Source organism: Oryzias melastigma, linkage group LG16 (genome assembly GCF_002922805.2).
Source record: "Oryzias melastigma strain HK-1 linkage group LG16, ASM292280v2, whole genome shotgun sequence".
Classification (NCBI taxonomy): domain Eukaryota; kingdom Metazoa; phylum Chordata; class Actinopteri; order Beloniformes; family Adrianichthyidae; genus Oryzias; species Oryzias melastigma.
In genome coordinates, this window is record NC_050527.1 from 16,200,894 (window position 1) to 16,215,939 (window position 15,046).

General features: G+C 38.2%; 1 protein-coding gene across 1 annotated transcript in view; it reads right to left on the reverse strand.

The window, feature by feature from the left end:
* The window catches only part of deptor (DEP domain containing MTOR-interacting protein), a 25,583-nt gene extending 11,487 nt beyond the window's left edge, over positions 1-14,096 (reverse strand). Inside the window, exons 1-7 of the mRNA XM_024267635.2 lie at positions 13,587-14,096; positions 13,423-13,515; positions 10,247-10,425; positions 9,270-9,393; positions 2,913-3,091; positions 784-966; positions 94-231 (exon numbers count right to left, since the gene is read on the reverse strand). Of these exons, the coding sequence (XP_024123403.1) occupies positions 94-231; positions 784-966; positions 2,913-3,091; positions 9,270-9,393; positions 10,247-10,425; positions 13,423-13,515; positions 13,587-13,600 (910 nt within the window). The 5' untranslated portion in view covers positions 13,601-14,096. The remainder of the gene's footprint in view (positions 1-93; positions 232-783; positions 967-2,912; positions 3,092-9,269; positions 9,394-10,246; positions 10,426-13,422; positions 13,516-13,586) is intronic.
* Between the last annotated feature and the right edge of the window lie 950 nt (positions 14,097-15,046).

Genomic DNA, 15,046 nt, shown 5'->3' on the forward strand with positions numbered 1-15,046 from the left:
AATACATTTTTTATATATTTTAACTCCACTAAAATAAGATAGTTTTCCATTTCTGTGTGTGTCTTCGGTGAGGCCTTCTGGATTAGGCCTTACCGGATTTGGGGTTGCAGAGGACAGGCGGACTGCTGCTGAGAGTGGGACTGCTGCTGTAGTAACCGCTGCTGCCACAGCTGCTGCTCATGCTGCTGCGCCGAACCCCCACCACAGCCTTTATCTCTTTGGTGGGACTCACTGAAACCAAAAACATGCAAAGTGACATATTAGAAGAAAGAAAAAATGAATAAAAGGGGTAGAGACTTTAACTTTCTCATATTTACAGGAGGAAATCTTGTGAAAAATGTCTTTGTTCAGGCTGGAACAAGAATAGAAGTACTATATATTTACCTTTTCTATTCTATAAAACCTTTTGGTTTAAACCTGTACTTTTACAGTCTCTGGACAGACACTCCTCCACTGGACCGCTGAGCTGGTAATGTATATGTTTAAACAAGCACAAATCTCATTTTTTTTGTTGTACAATCTTTTATAATAATTATAATATTATAATAAAAATAAGCATTCTGAGAACAAACCTCTGCCTTCTTTTATGACATTACCAAACAGGAAATATGATTAAAGAACTGTTCTATATTTATGACATCCTTCTGCTTTCTGACTGCAACTTTCCAAAGATTTGCTTGTCTGCTGATCTTTGGAAAAAGCCCCCCGACTTATTCTCTAAAAGCGGGACTCAAACATGGTTCAGTGAGACGGGATACAGCAGCTCTGCTCCGGGGACTCTACCTGAGAGGAAGCTGCTGTTGCCTCCATCCGACTGCTGCTTACGGAGACAGAAGGGGCTGTCGTGGCTCTCCGGGATGCTGCGGCTGCGCTCGTGAAGCAGCTCCAGCAACCGCCGCCGACGCCGGAAGTTCATGCGGAACTGGTAGAGGAGAGGCCCGTCCACGAAATGGTGTTTGTTGGTGACTGAGGAGGTCAAACAGACAAAGAAGATCATTTTTATCATTTCACATGGAAACACGTTTTGTGAAATATGTATAAACCCAGATTGTTTCATATTTGAATAACGGCAGGCTACTTCTGAGGTTTTAGACCTGAACGCATTTGTGTGACAGCCAAGTTAATAATTACACACACAACCTAATCTCCACATTATCTGTGCTGAAGAAACACACAAAGTTTAACTTGGCTGATAAAGCCAAGCTTAAAAACCATTTAACTGATGGGACTTTTTTTCTGACTGAAATCTTAAACTACATGAAATTATGTTTTAGCCTCAAAATAAAAAAGGAGACAATTTTTTTTTAAATTTCAAAGTTGAAAAATAAATGAAAAACATTTTTTAAAAAAGTATGCAATGATAGTAAGTACAAATAAATTATTTTAGGAACTTTATTCAGCATTTAATATTTTAACTATAAATTTTGTGTCCACTTTGCTGTTAAAAACTGTGAAAAAAGTGCAATATAAAATGAAAAAAAAGCCAAAGAAAGTTAATTTCCTAAAAAATATATAACTATTTATATTGTGATCTTTCCAGTGCTGAAAGATAACATTTACTATAACCTCAGAAAGTGTAAAACTGTTTGTGTAAAAACACATGATTTCAGTTAAAGGGTCAGAGGCTGAAAAGCATTAACAACCACAAGACTGAGAATTTTTTTTGCAACTGATTTAACTTTTAAAACACTTATTTAAAAACTATGTCAAAAATATTGATTAAAGTGACTTCTTATATATAATCTAATCTGACAGTCAAAAGGAAAGCTCACAAATGAATAATCTGACAACTGAATGATTATTTCCTTGAATGATCTGAGGTCTGTGTGAGGCGAGGATCAGTATCACATTAACCAAGTGAAGTGATAACACTCAGCACTAGCACCGTCTGTTAGCATTGCATCCCAGCATTCCTCTGACGAGAAGACACTCGGTTCCTGTCAGCTGGAGGGCAGAGGCCGAGTGAGAAGGAAGGAGAGCAGATGGAACCTACTGTGATGGAAAAAGGAGAATCCATCTTTTATGTATTCTGTTCTCCTGTCCCCCAGCAAGAGAAAGAATATCTAAAAGTTTATATCCTCTTTCACTTCTACACCCTGTATGTAACGTAGTAAAAACAGAAAAACTGCTTTAAACACCTGAAATTAAACTCATGCACGGAATTCAAGCATATTTTATGTTTCTTTTTTTACAAATAAAAGCTGCAAAAAAACAAAAAAACAGAATAATCATTGATATTGTGGTACTAGAATATTAGATTAATACAAATGAATGTTTATGTTTCAACTATGACAGATAAAAGGTCACAAAAACTGTATATGTTTGAACTATTAACACTATTTTCTTCCATTTATTCCTATTCGTGGGCGGGACGTTGGTGGAGAGTGACCCCGCTCTTTCCTTCTCCCCCTAGCTTACAGTCCCTCACACCTTAAACCAAACATTCTTGAAAAACAGTGAGCAATGGTAGACCTATCCAACTATAGTTTTGAATCAGCTAAGACAAGAAAAATTAAGATTTACGCAGATCTATTTATCACTAATTTGCTCTTTTTCAAACTGTATTTTTGCCTGCTCCTGATTTACAATTGTTTGAATAATAATAAAAAAATACTCTAAAACGCTATTTTATGCTTAATTTTCTTTATATATGTCCTCCATCATGAGAAAAATGCCACAAGAACATGTTAATTCATTTTATCATTTAATTGTATTCTATTTTAATATAATTTTAGGACTATAGTGTAATAAATTTAGCTGGAATATTAGCGACTAAAAAAAAAGACAATATATGAGTCAGTTTAGACCAAAGTTGGAATAAATACAAACCTTTCTTTTTTCCCTAAAACAAATCCACAACTATCCCAGTCTAAATTCTTACCACCAGAATCCTGACTACATTTCATCCTCACCGTGCTGAAGGATGCCGTGCTCCAGAAGCCTCCTTCCCAGCTGCTCGGCCTCCTCCCTGGTTGGAGTCTCTCCCTCCTGCAGCAGCCAGTCGATGAACTCCGAGGCCACCAGCGAGCGCTCGAACAGCGAGCCTTCCTCCTGTCTGCTCTGAATTAGAGTGTTTTCTGTGTTCATCAGTCTGTTGAGAGAGGAAAAAAAGTCAAATTTAATCGCCTTTTAGGGCTAAAAGCTAAACCTAATGAGAAAACATTCAACAACAATTTTAAAATAGATGGTTTTTATGGTCAAACCCTCTTCTTGCTGCACTCTAGCTAATTTTTTTCGCATTAGTGTCCAAAGGCAAATAGTTAGTGCAGCAGCTTTGATAGAAACAAGGACGGTTTTCAGGAATAAGCACTCCTCCAAAAACCAAATCCCTAATTATTTCTTTATTATGTCAATTTGACTGCATTTGTTCCCAGTTTGGAACATAAATAGAGAACAAACACTTCCAGTTTCACCAGAATTCGTTAAAAATAATATGTTTTGTTTAGCTTCATCCCTACATTTGTGTTGTAGAGGATGTGGCTTTTTTCTGGATGTTTACACCAGTACAGAATACACTCTAGCATGCTCGTTTAAATGTATGTTTAAGTTAAACTTTACTGGCCAACAAACGCTGACGACAGTTACAATGTTTGAGAGCAGCTAAATAAATGTTTTCACTCAAAGTTCTCCAAAAATACACACCTTATTATACAGGAATCCCAATAAAATCCAAAACATCCACTTAGAACCTCAAACGCCTCGAATGAAAATGCGTCATTATTGTTTTTATTTGCTTGTTAAGGTTTCAAAGATTATAAAGGCCAAGCTATGAAAAACCTGGATAAAATAGATCTATTGAAACAACACGTGAGCTTCAGCTGTCTGACTTTTCCCATCCTAGAAACACATACAGGACACAAATATCTGGGATAAAAGGCTGGAAACATTTAAATGAGATGAGTATAAAACAGGTTAATTTAAGCAAAAACACTACAAATATGAAATAAATGCTGAGATAAGAAACAATAAATCAAATAATTTGACCTAGTTTTTGATGAGAACACACAGACATGAATAAAATTGTTGGTATTTCTCTGTTAGTTAAAGAAAAACCAACAATCTGATAACTTAAATAGACAAAACTAAAAAAGAATACTAGAATTTTATGAAAATTATAAGTTGGTCTATAAAAACGTGTCAAACAAGTCGGGACAAAAATGTAATTCCCTCTAAAAATAATAATCTGTTGCACAGTGTTTTAAAGCAAACCCCTTCTGCACCTGTCAGCAGGTATTTCGGATCACTTCCTGTAAACTTCTCCAACTGTCTCAGGTTTGACAGGATCCGACTCCAGGCGACTTTTTCTAAGATCCTTCCACTCACGCTCAGCAGGATTTGGATCACAGACGTCCACTTCACAAGAACGCTTTTCTCCTAATCTGCCTCAAGTCGTTTTAGCTGTTTGTATTTTAGATCATTATCCTGTTGGAAATCCCATAATCTGTGACTAAAGCCAAACTTTCTGACTATAGAAAAAAAAGAAAATCATTAAAAAAAACAATTCTCACAAACTATAAAGAACATTTGTTGTGAACAGAAAAACATTCCTCAGGGCCCCTTTTCAGGCCTTTTTATATTTCTAATGAATGAATAACTTTATTGTCATTGCACAACAAAATTGAGTGCAGTCCTTTTCTGGTGTATTTGCAAATAAATAAGTAAAATAAAATAGAAAAACTACCTTTCTTGTTAGCTAGCAATTACTTCTGCATGAAGCACCTTTAAAAATATCAAAAAATTGAAGATTAGCCTCTGAATTGTTAAAGCAAAGTTTAACTTATTTTAGCTAAATACACCGAAGTCAGATAAAATTCTAAAATTATGTTCACACCGCCCTCAGTGGAGTGCGTTAAAGTTACCACTTTCAATGAAAAGTCTATGTAAATGTGCTTAAATGCGTCCCCCCTCACTGTTCAAACTCTCACATTCACACGTAGCTACGCTAGTTTCTACGACCGTTTTCAGGTCCACGTATAAAACGTGAAAAGGAAAGCAAGGAAAGTTAAACCATCCTGAACTTTGACCTTTGTATTGACGTATGGATAGTGACCCTTTTAATTCACAGAAGTATCAACCATTTAAAAAGTGATCATGGAGGAGAAATGAATAATCGTGTGTAACCCGGTGGCTGGATTTTTCATTTATCGGAAAAAAACTGTGAAGAAAAACTTGGAGCAAGATTCACCAGGTTTGTTCCACTTTGACGTTCCGCACCAAACCAAATATAACTGAAGGTGGTGGATATGCGCTAGTAAACTGTATAAAAAGAAGAAGAAGAAGAAGAAGAGGAAGCCCCTTCCTGCTTGTCTAGTGTGAACACAATAGTATATATTGCATTTTCCAGTATTTCTTCTTTTAAATCGCTGTCAATCAAACTGTCGCAGTCAGGCTCTGTTTGAATTAATGATCTTTACGTCATAACAGCTCTGCTGCTCATGCACTAAACCCTCATCTGTTGCTAGTGTCTAGTTCAGATGCTGGAGAAGAGACGATGGCGTCTTCCCATTGACTGCAGTCAAATGAGCCGCTGTTCGCATTTCCGTGGTCAAATCAGCATCACTGGATTTTTTGCGTGGGTGTTTCCGAGGGTAGGGTGAACGTACCGTAAAGGGTAACCAAACCCTAAATCAACTTTTTTAGGCTTTTGACCTCTATAAATGGAGTATAAAAAAGGTGGTCATTGCCAAATGTTTGACAAATTACAATAAAATTGTTTAATTCTTGAAAATATTGTCTAAAACCGCCTGTGTGCTGCCCCCTACAGGTTGAATTGAGGTATTACAGTTCAATTTTGTGATTGGTTAAACCATTTAAGTCCCACGCCATTCCAGAAGTCTCACGTCATGATCTGCAGCTCCAGCAATGATAACAGTCTTGTTCCCCAAGCCCCGCCCCTCTGACTGGATTTTTACATTTCGGCTGTGGGTGGAGTCAGCCTCCAACTTCCCTGTTTGGTTACACTTTAGTTTTATTCTGAATTAAATTTGACAACAGTTCATCCTCAGAGCTGCTGAAATCTTTGAGTTTAAAAGTCAACAAACCTCTAAGCTGCTTTGTGCGTCAACTTTTGACTGATGAAGGGCTTTCGGAGCGATCCGCATTAGAATCCATCACCATCGGTTAAAGACGTGTGAACACACGAGACTTCCTGTCTACACTTTGAATCACCTGAACTTTATGAGTCAATAAATCCAGTTTTGTCAGAGGTTTTATGAAAGCCGCTTTAAGAGGGAAATAATCATTTAGCTCCTGCAACTTAAAATAGGAATAAACCGTGACCTACATACTGTATGTTTCTGCACAGCTGTTCATCCAGCATTCCTCACTCCGATGTCCGGAAAGAGCCGATCAACAACTTTCAGCCGCGATGAAGAGACTTTCAGGGTCAGTTAAGGGTTATGTGACTAGTAGTCCCACAACTGATATGTGCTTTTTTTTTTTTTTATAGTGTTTGTCTTCAAATATTTAACACAAAGTAAATATAACCAATTACTTAAACGAAGCTGGGAACAAGTAAATATTGGTTCAGTATTGTTCCATTATTGTTATTAAGGCTGAGTATTAAAAAAAATGTTGAATTGATACAAAATTTATATTTATTAAAAAATAATTTATTGAACTTATGAGCTACATTTTTAAGTCTTTTTTCATATAAAAAACATCCTCATATCAGTTTTTAATGTAAAAAAATCATATTTTTATGAATAAAAGTTACATTTTAGATCAGAATATACTAAAAGTCAGTGATGCTTAAACACAAAATCTTTAGTATGCTTTAACTTTTCAACCGTTAACATGATCTTTTCTCCTTCAAAATCTACTGGAATTAAGTTGATCGTGTTAACGGTTGAAAAGTTACAGTAAATAAAAGAACATAAACACTGAATTTCATCAGTTGTTCCCATTTTTGACTCTTATGAAACATTGAAACCAGTTTTACTTGACAGGCCACATTAGCTCAGCACTTTCTCAGTCGAAACGGGATTTTCTTACCACTCTACAACCTGAATGATATTTAGATTTATCAGTCTGAAAAACAAACTTGGCCTCAAAAAGCTGAAATTACAATTCATGTCTGTTTTAAATATTAAGAAAGCATCGATGAAGATAATAAAGCTGCAGATTCTCCAAACTGTCCTCTAAGAGACGACTAAATTAAATCTGATGCAGCTTCCTGCTCTCATTCCCCAACCACACAAACATCGATTGCATTCATCAGGAGTTTAAAGGGTTAATTCCGACACACATATGCTGTAAATCCGATTTACTACATGATCTCCACTCATGAGAAGTGATGTGTTGAGCAAACATCTCCTTTCTCACACAAAAACAGGCTTTTAGAATCCAAAAAAAAAAAAAAAAGTCTTTTTTTTCTGTTTTTTGCAGACTTTTTACATGAAAGTTGAGAAAAAGAACTAACAGCAACACTTTATAAATGCACACAAACCTAGAAACAGCAGCTGGTGAGCTGGACTGTCACTGAGGAACGGCTGGGCTGTTTACCAGCATTGTTTATGCTGTTTTGGCAGGATATAAATGCAGTTCCAGTGGGCTTGGGAAATGTTACAGAGTTTAAAGGAAATGGTGGATTATGTAACATGATGGAAACTGTTTGAACATCTGTTTTTTTGTGAAATATAAGTAAAAACATAGATACGAATGAAGGATTTAGGATCATACTCCCTAATCAGCACAGAACACTAAAAACAACAATAAAAAAAAAAAACTTTTTTTGTGCTTTTATTTTGGCGGGTTTATCTAAAAACCCAAATAAATAAAGGATTAAAATACAGAGTTAGAGGATGTCCTTTTTTTAATAAAAAAAATTAACATGGAGTCACTTTGCACAAATTCTGATTTAGAATTAAAATAGATTTTTTTTAGGGGAGGAGCTGCATTTGTGAACAGAGTGGAACATATTGTGCAAACTACGATTTGAGTTCCGTCCGCTGCACCAAAGCCCCAAAGGACGGTCTTAAGAAGACTTGCTGCAACCAAAGGATGCACAAAAATAGGACAATTTGGTTTCACACAAATACTGAGGGTTAGACATGTAAAACACCTTTAACAGACAAGAAAATAAACGGTTTAAATAAAATGTTTTACACACCCGTATTATTAAAACTATCAAATGGAGAAAACAGTTCGTCCTATCCAGGTCACACAAGCTACAGTCAGTAACGTTTCGTCAATATTTGTTAACAAAAACCAATTATCTTTAATGTTTGCATTAGTGATTTGTAAGAATAACAACCTATAATATCCATACTATTTTTTATTACTTTTTTTAAATCTAATTTTCCTTCAAAATAATTTTTTTATTATATATTTTATTTTCATACCCAAAGAATTTTTATTTAGTCTTTTAATTTGAAGGACGCTCACCGTGACTTCATCTATTTATTAAAACAAATAGTAGACATATGAAGTTAACATTTAAACAACATAATAAAAGAATGAACAAATTGACATCCTACATTTTCCAATATAAACGCAAATGTTGTAGAAATTACTCTAGATTTTGTTGTCAATATTTAATACATTTTTTAATATAAGTTGATAAACTAAACTAAAACTTCACTAAAGCTAAAACAAAAAAAGTATTTTTAATTTGGAGTTAATAATGGAGTTAATAAAAGCAAAGGTTTTTTACAATTGTCTTTTTTATTTATAACTTTTAACAGGTTATTGTCAGTCCCCTTCGAAATAAAAGCTGTAGCTGGTGGAGCTTTTCTCCAAACAAATCCTTACTCCAAATAGAAATCCTGTTCTTTTTTTTTTTACTCCCTGAAAACAAAAAGGAGGAAACAACTCTTTTTCATGAGTGGGACATATTTAATCCTTCCAGTTGCACATGAGGTCTTCAGAGAGTGTCTCATGTGTTGGATCTTTGTGTCACACCCCTAAATATAGCTGCAAATAAAATGACTTTACAAGCTGGCAAGCACAAGCTTGGGGAGTGTGTGGTTAGTGAGCGCTCAGCTGCACCATGGTGATTACATAAACTCAGGTCTGAGCGCTGACATGACGGATATCTCCTCTTGCACTATTTCTTTCTATTATGCAACAATGCTGTCGGTGTGCATGGTGGTGGAGGGAGCATAGAATGAAACTGGTTTGGGATTGTCTGAGGGTGCAGCAGGAACATTTTATAACACTATATTAAAAAGAAAGCGGATGTCAAGTTATTTAAGCTTTTTTCCATCAGTGCATGATGGAAGAGCATCCACTAAATAGATTTCCATCTACGTGTTTGAGAGCTTTCCTACTTTTCGTAGAGCCGCTGACCCCTCATGAAGACCTTGGACTCGCTGTCCAGCGGGAAGGTGCCGTCGTCCTTCCTGAAGCGGTAAAACAGCTTCATGTCTTTGAACTCCCGGTGCTCATCACACACTGCAAACACACACAAGCGTGGAAGCTTCAGCAGACCTTGAAAGAGGTACACACCAGGAAGCTTGACACATTTCCTTAAGATGGCTCGCACTGTGAGAGGTGAAAACTAGCAGAATAAATTCCACAAATCTTCATAAAATCATTTGTTATGGTTTAATCCGTGACTGTATTTAAGAACTGGACCTCAGATTTCAAACAGGAAGTAACCACTGGTTCCAAGCGTTGACTGTATAAAATAAAATAAATAAAATAAATGTGACATCACCCATAGAAAATGATTTACATCCAGCTCCAACGAAATTAAATCAGTTCATTCGGCATTTTTCCGACATACAAACAAACAAACAACGCCATTTGGAGCCAGACGAGGTCAATAAGCAGCGTTTGATTGACAGATTCTCCTGAGCCGCTTTCACTGGAAGGGATGTGGACTTCCAACAAGCTCACTCCTAATTGGCAGGAGTGGTTGCCATAGAAACGTAGACTCAGACCAACTCGGACCAATCTCTGCTTACTCCAAAAGGCTCCAAAATGGCGACCTATTTCTCACGGAAAAATGGCAACTGAATTTTTTATTTAATTTTGTTGGAGCCAGAAGTAAGTTGTTCTCTATGGGCGACATCACACTAGCTCAGTCCAGTTCTCTTATACAGTCAGTGGTTTAAACTAATGAATCTATTAATCTCCTCAGTGTCAGACAAACACTGAAGCTTTCCTCCTCCTCCCTCGGATCTCATGTAAAGCATGTGTAGTCAGATCCTGAGCTGGAGCCAAACTTCATGGAGGATCATCCATTAAGAGGCAGCGCTTGTTCCCAGAAGATGTCACAGAAAACAGCACAGGTCCGCCTCACCATGGTGAATGATGCTCTGGTCCATGAGCCTCTGCACGATCTTGATGGCAGTGGCTCGGTCAGAGGCCTCCTTATGCTCAAGCAGCCAATCGATGAGCTCCTTGGCCACAAAGCAGTTTGGGTAAGTGCGGAGGTGGTGCCTTCGATCTTTGATCACCTTGGCTTCATGCAGGCGCAGTCTGCAACAAAGACGTGTCAAAAGAAATCTGATTGATCAACAATTCAGAGCCATTTTATTCTGTGCAGAACTTGCTTGACAAAAATTCCTATTGGATGAACTAGGATATTATTTTGATTTTAATGTGGCTTATATGGTATATAAATGTGAGAAATATTGGAAAAGATGCTGTTTTGATTCCCCCACTGTGTCCTGTACCTGAACCTGAGTGTTGTGAAACAGCTTCAGCCCGGCTCCCTGCAGAAAGCTAGTTCCCCTTCATGCAGAGTCTGTGCAGCTGCCAGGCCTCACTCCCATTAAGCAAGACAGCCGAGCTCTGCCGTCCTTTCTTTCAATGGACAAACAAACCTGAGCTGAAACTAAACCTAATAAAATCTCTCTCCATTCATCATCTGCACAGAACCAAAATCAAACTAAAATCCATGAGGCCTCCTCGAATTTTTTCCATCACATTTTGGTCCGGCACAACAAACTCTCCATTCACGACTAAGATGGTCACAAGACCTACAACAACAGCTGAGTGTGTCTGTGTGCCGAGACGGCCGGCTGTCCGCTCAGCCCTTTCCCCGAGAGAGATCTGCTGAGAGATAGGAGCAGTCAACACCATGACGCTCAGCCGCTCCAGCACAGCCAGGCGTGCTGCTGTCAGAGTCAGGAGCTCACGGCACCTGATAAAATGAACAAACAAGGGTGTGGGTTGAATGCTCTCCATTTATAGCAGCTGCTTTTCTTACCAAGTTTGAGTGTAAACACTTGATAGTTCTGTCTTCTCTTTTTGAACTAGTTTAGCTATCAAATCTACAGAGCCCTGAACATGACAACAAAAATGTTCCCTCAAATTATTGATTTATGGACACAAATTAGTATTTTGTTCACACAAATAAGAAGTAGGAAATGATCATGCTAAAATTCTTAATTATTTTGTGCACCCAAGGTGCTAATATGTGCCTATACAAATTATTATTTTCACAAAGTGCAAAATTTGACCACAAAATACAAATTTGTGTCCAACAAAATGTTCATTTATGTGCACAAAATGCTTTAACGTGCCCCCCAAATTTAATTTGTGTCCACAAAATGCCAATTTGTGCCCACAAAATGCTAATTTCTGTGAACAAAATGCTAATTTTGACCCTCAAAATTAATTTGGGCCCCCAAAATGTTAATTGTGCGCAAAAACATAAATCTGCCCTGACAAAATGCTAATTTCTGCAAACAAAATTCTAATTTGTGCCTACAAAATGATTTATTGTACCAGTAAGATGCGAATTTTTGCACTCAAAATGCTAGTTTGTGTCTACAAAATGCTAATTTCAGGACAAAATATGCTAGTTCATGTTTACAAAATGCTCATTTCTGTTCAAAATATGATCATTTGTGTTCACAAAATTCTAATTTCTCTGCAAAAGATTCTAGTTTGTGTTCACAAGATGCTAAATTGTGTCAAAAAAGATCATTTGAGCCCACAAAATACTAATTTTGACACACAAATGCTAATTTGGACCCTTACATGAAAATTGGGCCCACAAAAGGATCATTTGTGCCAACAAATTGATAATATGTGCCCACAAAATGCAAGTTTGTACCCACAATTACACGTTTTTTCCTACAACATTCTCATTTTTGCACCCAAAGTGCAAATTTGTGCCCACAGAATGCTAACTTGTGTTTACAAAATGCTAAGTGTGCTCAAAAATACTAATTTGTGCCGGCAAGATGCTAATTTCTGCTTACAAAATACCAGTTTGTGTCCACAAAATGATATTTACTGCAACAACAAAATCTTAATTTGTGTGCACAAAATGCTAATTTGTGCCAACAAAATATTAGTTTGTACCCATAAAAAGCCAATTTATGCTTCAAAAGTGTTAAGTTGGACACACAAAATTCTAATAGTGACCACAAAATGATTATTTTTGCCCACAAAATACCAACTTGTGACCATAAAATCAATTTTTGGTGCCACAAAATACTTATTTGTGCATACAGAATACTAAATTGTGGCCACACATTGCTATTCTGCTCACACAAAACAGTAATCCGTGGCCATAAATTATTAATTTATGGTAACAGTTTCTTTTATTTTTGTTAATGTCACGTCCTTAGCTCCGTATGATGCTGCTGTGTTCTGTGTAACAAAACCAGGACAACAGCCAAACTATGTGAGGCTGTGTTGAAGCAGAGCAGTGTTAAAAAGCCAACATCAGCATTTTTTCACTCTCGCTCCAACAACACAGCATGATGATACAACACACAACAGTTTCCAAACAAAAAGACCTTCATGAAGAAGAGATTTGCTCCTGCTTGATAAGGAACTCCATTAAACTCAACATTTTTATCCTAAAAAGATCCAACAGGAGATTGAAGAGCGGGTCCATCTGACGCACAAATCTCATAATGATTAGCAGAGAGCTGCACTTTGAGTCTAAGCGAGGCAGGTTCTTCATCATCTCTGCCACACTTTCTTCAGAATTCTTTCAGAAACATGGTTTCTGCTCCTGAATTCCAGGCTGTAGTGCTTTCTGAAGCTCTATTCACCATGGAGGTCAGTGAGCACCGCGGCTTTGGGGCTCATCTGTCAGTACAATAGCCCAGGTCAAAGGGTGCAGCGTGTCAACAACGCCGCCACAGATATTGGTACAGTTCCCTTCTACAGTATGAGAGGGCGTGATGATGCCACGGCGGGGTTAGTGGGTTCATCTTTGCCTGCTCAAAGGGCACACTGTATGAGCAGCACAACAACAACTAAAGTGGAGTGCTCTGCTGGAAGTTATGTAATCACACCAAATGTGGGGATGAAAGACCACAAAAATGTACAGGCGCTGGATGGGGAGGAGTCTGTGTCTGCTGCAGGTGAGCCTAAAGTGACTTTAGTGGCAGATCAGATCAGGAAAGATAAGTTTTCTGCCCTCATTTGTGAGCATCACGCCCTGTCATGTCCTCCTGATCCAGAGACATGCAGGGATCAGCGTCCATGAGGCAAAGTTCCTGGACACACCTCAGCTGTTCTCCTGTGACCAGAACCTCAGCCAGCCTCTCCAGCTCTGCTGCCTTCTTCTGCATGGTGGAGCCGATCCTGTCCATGATGTCCCTGCAGAAACACCCCCACACACATCAGAAACAAAAGACGATCCTCTCCATCAGTGAGACCTCTTCACTCACCTTTCCAGCACCATGGAGATGTTTGTTGGAGACGTTGTGCAAGAACTAATCCATGTCGAGGACCGCGTGGGGTCAGAGCTGCAGCTCCATCAGCAAACGTGCATCTCTCCAAGCCTCGGAATGCGTGACATTCCCGCACAAATCCCCCGGGATCCCGTGACTGAGGAGCGGCGCTGCTCCCGCTTTTGTTTGTCACTGACAGCGCAGTCAGTCAGTCAGTCACACCACAGCGCGAGCTCACGTTCCGCTCTCCACGCTGCGGACCAGAGCCAGCCTCTGGTGACGTCATAGGGGGGAGTTGCCGCTGGGGCGGGGCCTCAGTGTGCAGACAAAAAACAAAGAAAAGCTGCAGATGAACAGCTTCCAGCCCACTTATCTAATGTGCACGAGTCCCTCTGTGGAAAATGTGCAACAACTTCTTCCTCAATTATGAATAAAAATAAGACAAAATAAAATATTACATAATATGTGTAAGGGAGGGGGCACACAACCATGAACCTATATATAATCCTGACTGTTGCCCAATCAGGAAGCAAAGAAAACAAGATCAGACACGAACAGAGCAAACAATGTCACTGCAGGATACAGACAAAGCTTTCAGAAGGAGATCCGTTCCACAAAACAATCAGGTGGGTCATAAATGGATCAAGACGGACGGTTCTGCTCTGATAATCCAAAGAAGGATGCAAACCCAAGCATGCTCCATGTGGACCAAAGGCCTCGACCCCCTGCAGAATGTTGGAAAATTCAATTTAAACTTGATTTATTAAGCACTTTTAATACAGCAGCAACAGTCTTTTAACAAAATTATAAAAACACACAGAATGCCCTCATCCACACAAAGTCCTCACACCCAACAGACGGAGACATGCATACAATGAGTAAAACTCTAAGGAGAAATAGAAACCAATATGGAAACCTGGGCTTTATTTTGAATTGAGATTTTGGGGAACTGACCCAATCGTGACCACAGATGTCACCTGATCAAGACAAGCAGCCAGACCCAGGAAATCCCACTACAACGACCCAGTTCCACACGAACGGTTGGTTAATGTGATTCTAAAAATATGACCTTGTTATTTGTCTGCATCCAACCATCCTCTGAATCCCTTTAAGGATGGCAACCCAGCTACTATTGGGCAAGGCAGGGATCAGCCTGAACAGGTAACCAGTCTGTTGCAGGGCCACACACTAACTCACTCATTGATTTTTTCCCCCTATTCTTCTTCAAACAGGGTTTGTGAAAGTTTTAATGTGAAGGTTTAGTTGGTGTTCTTGCAGGAACTATGGAAGTTTTTTTTTAGCCATAAATTGAAAATGCATCATAATGTGAGTTATATCACAAACCAAATTACAATGCAAGTGATTTTGTTTTTACTAAATGTTTTATTTTTTAAATTGTTATATTGAATTGTAATTTTTCATATTGAATTGTCAATTGCGAAATTCATTTTCAAATT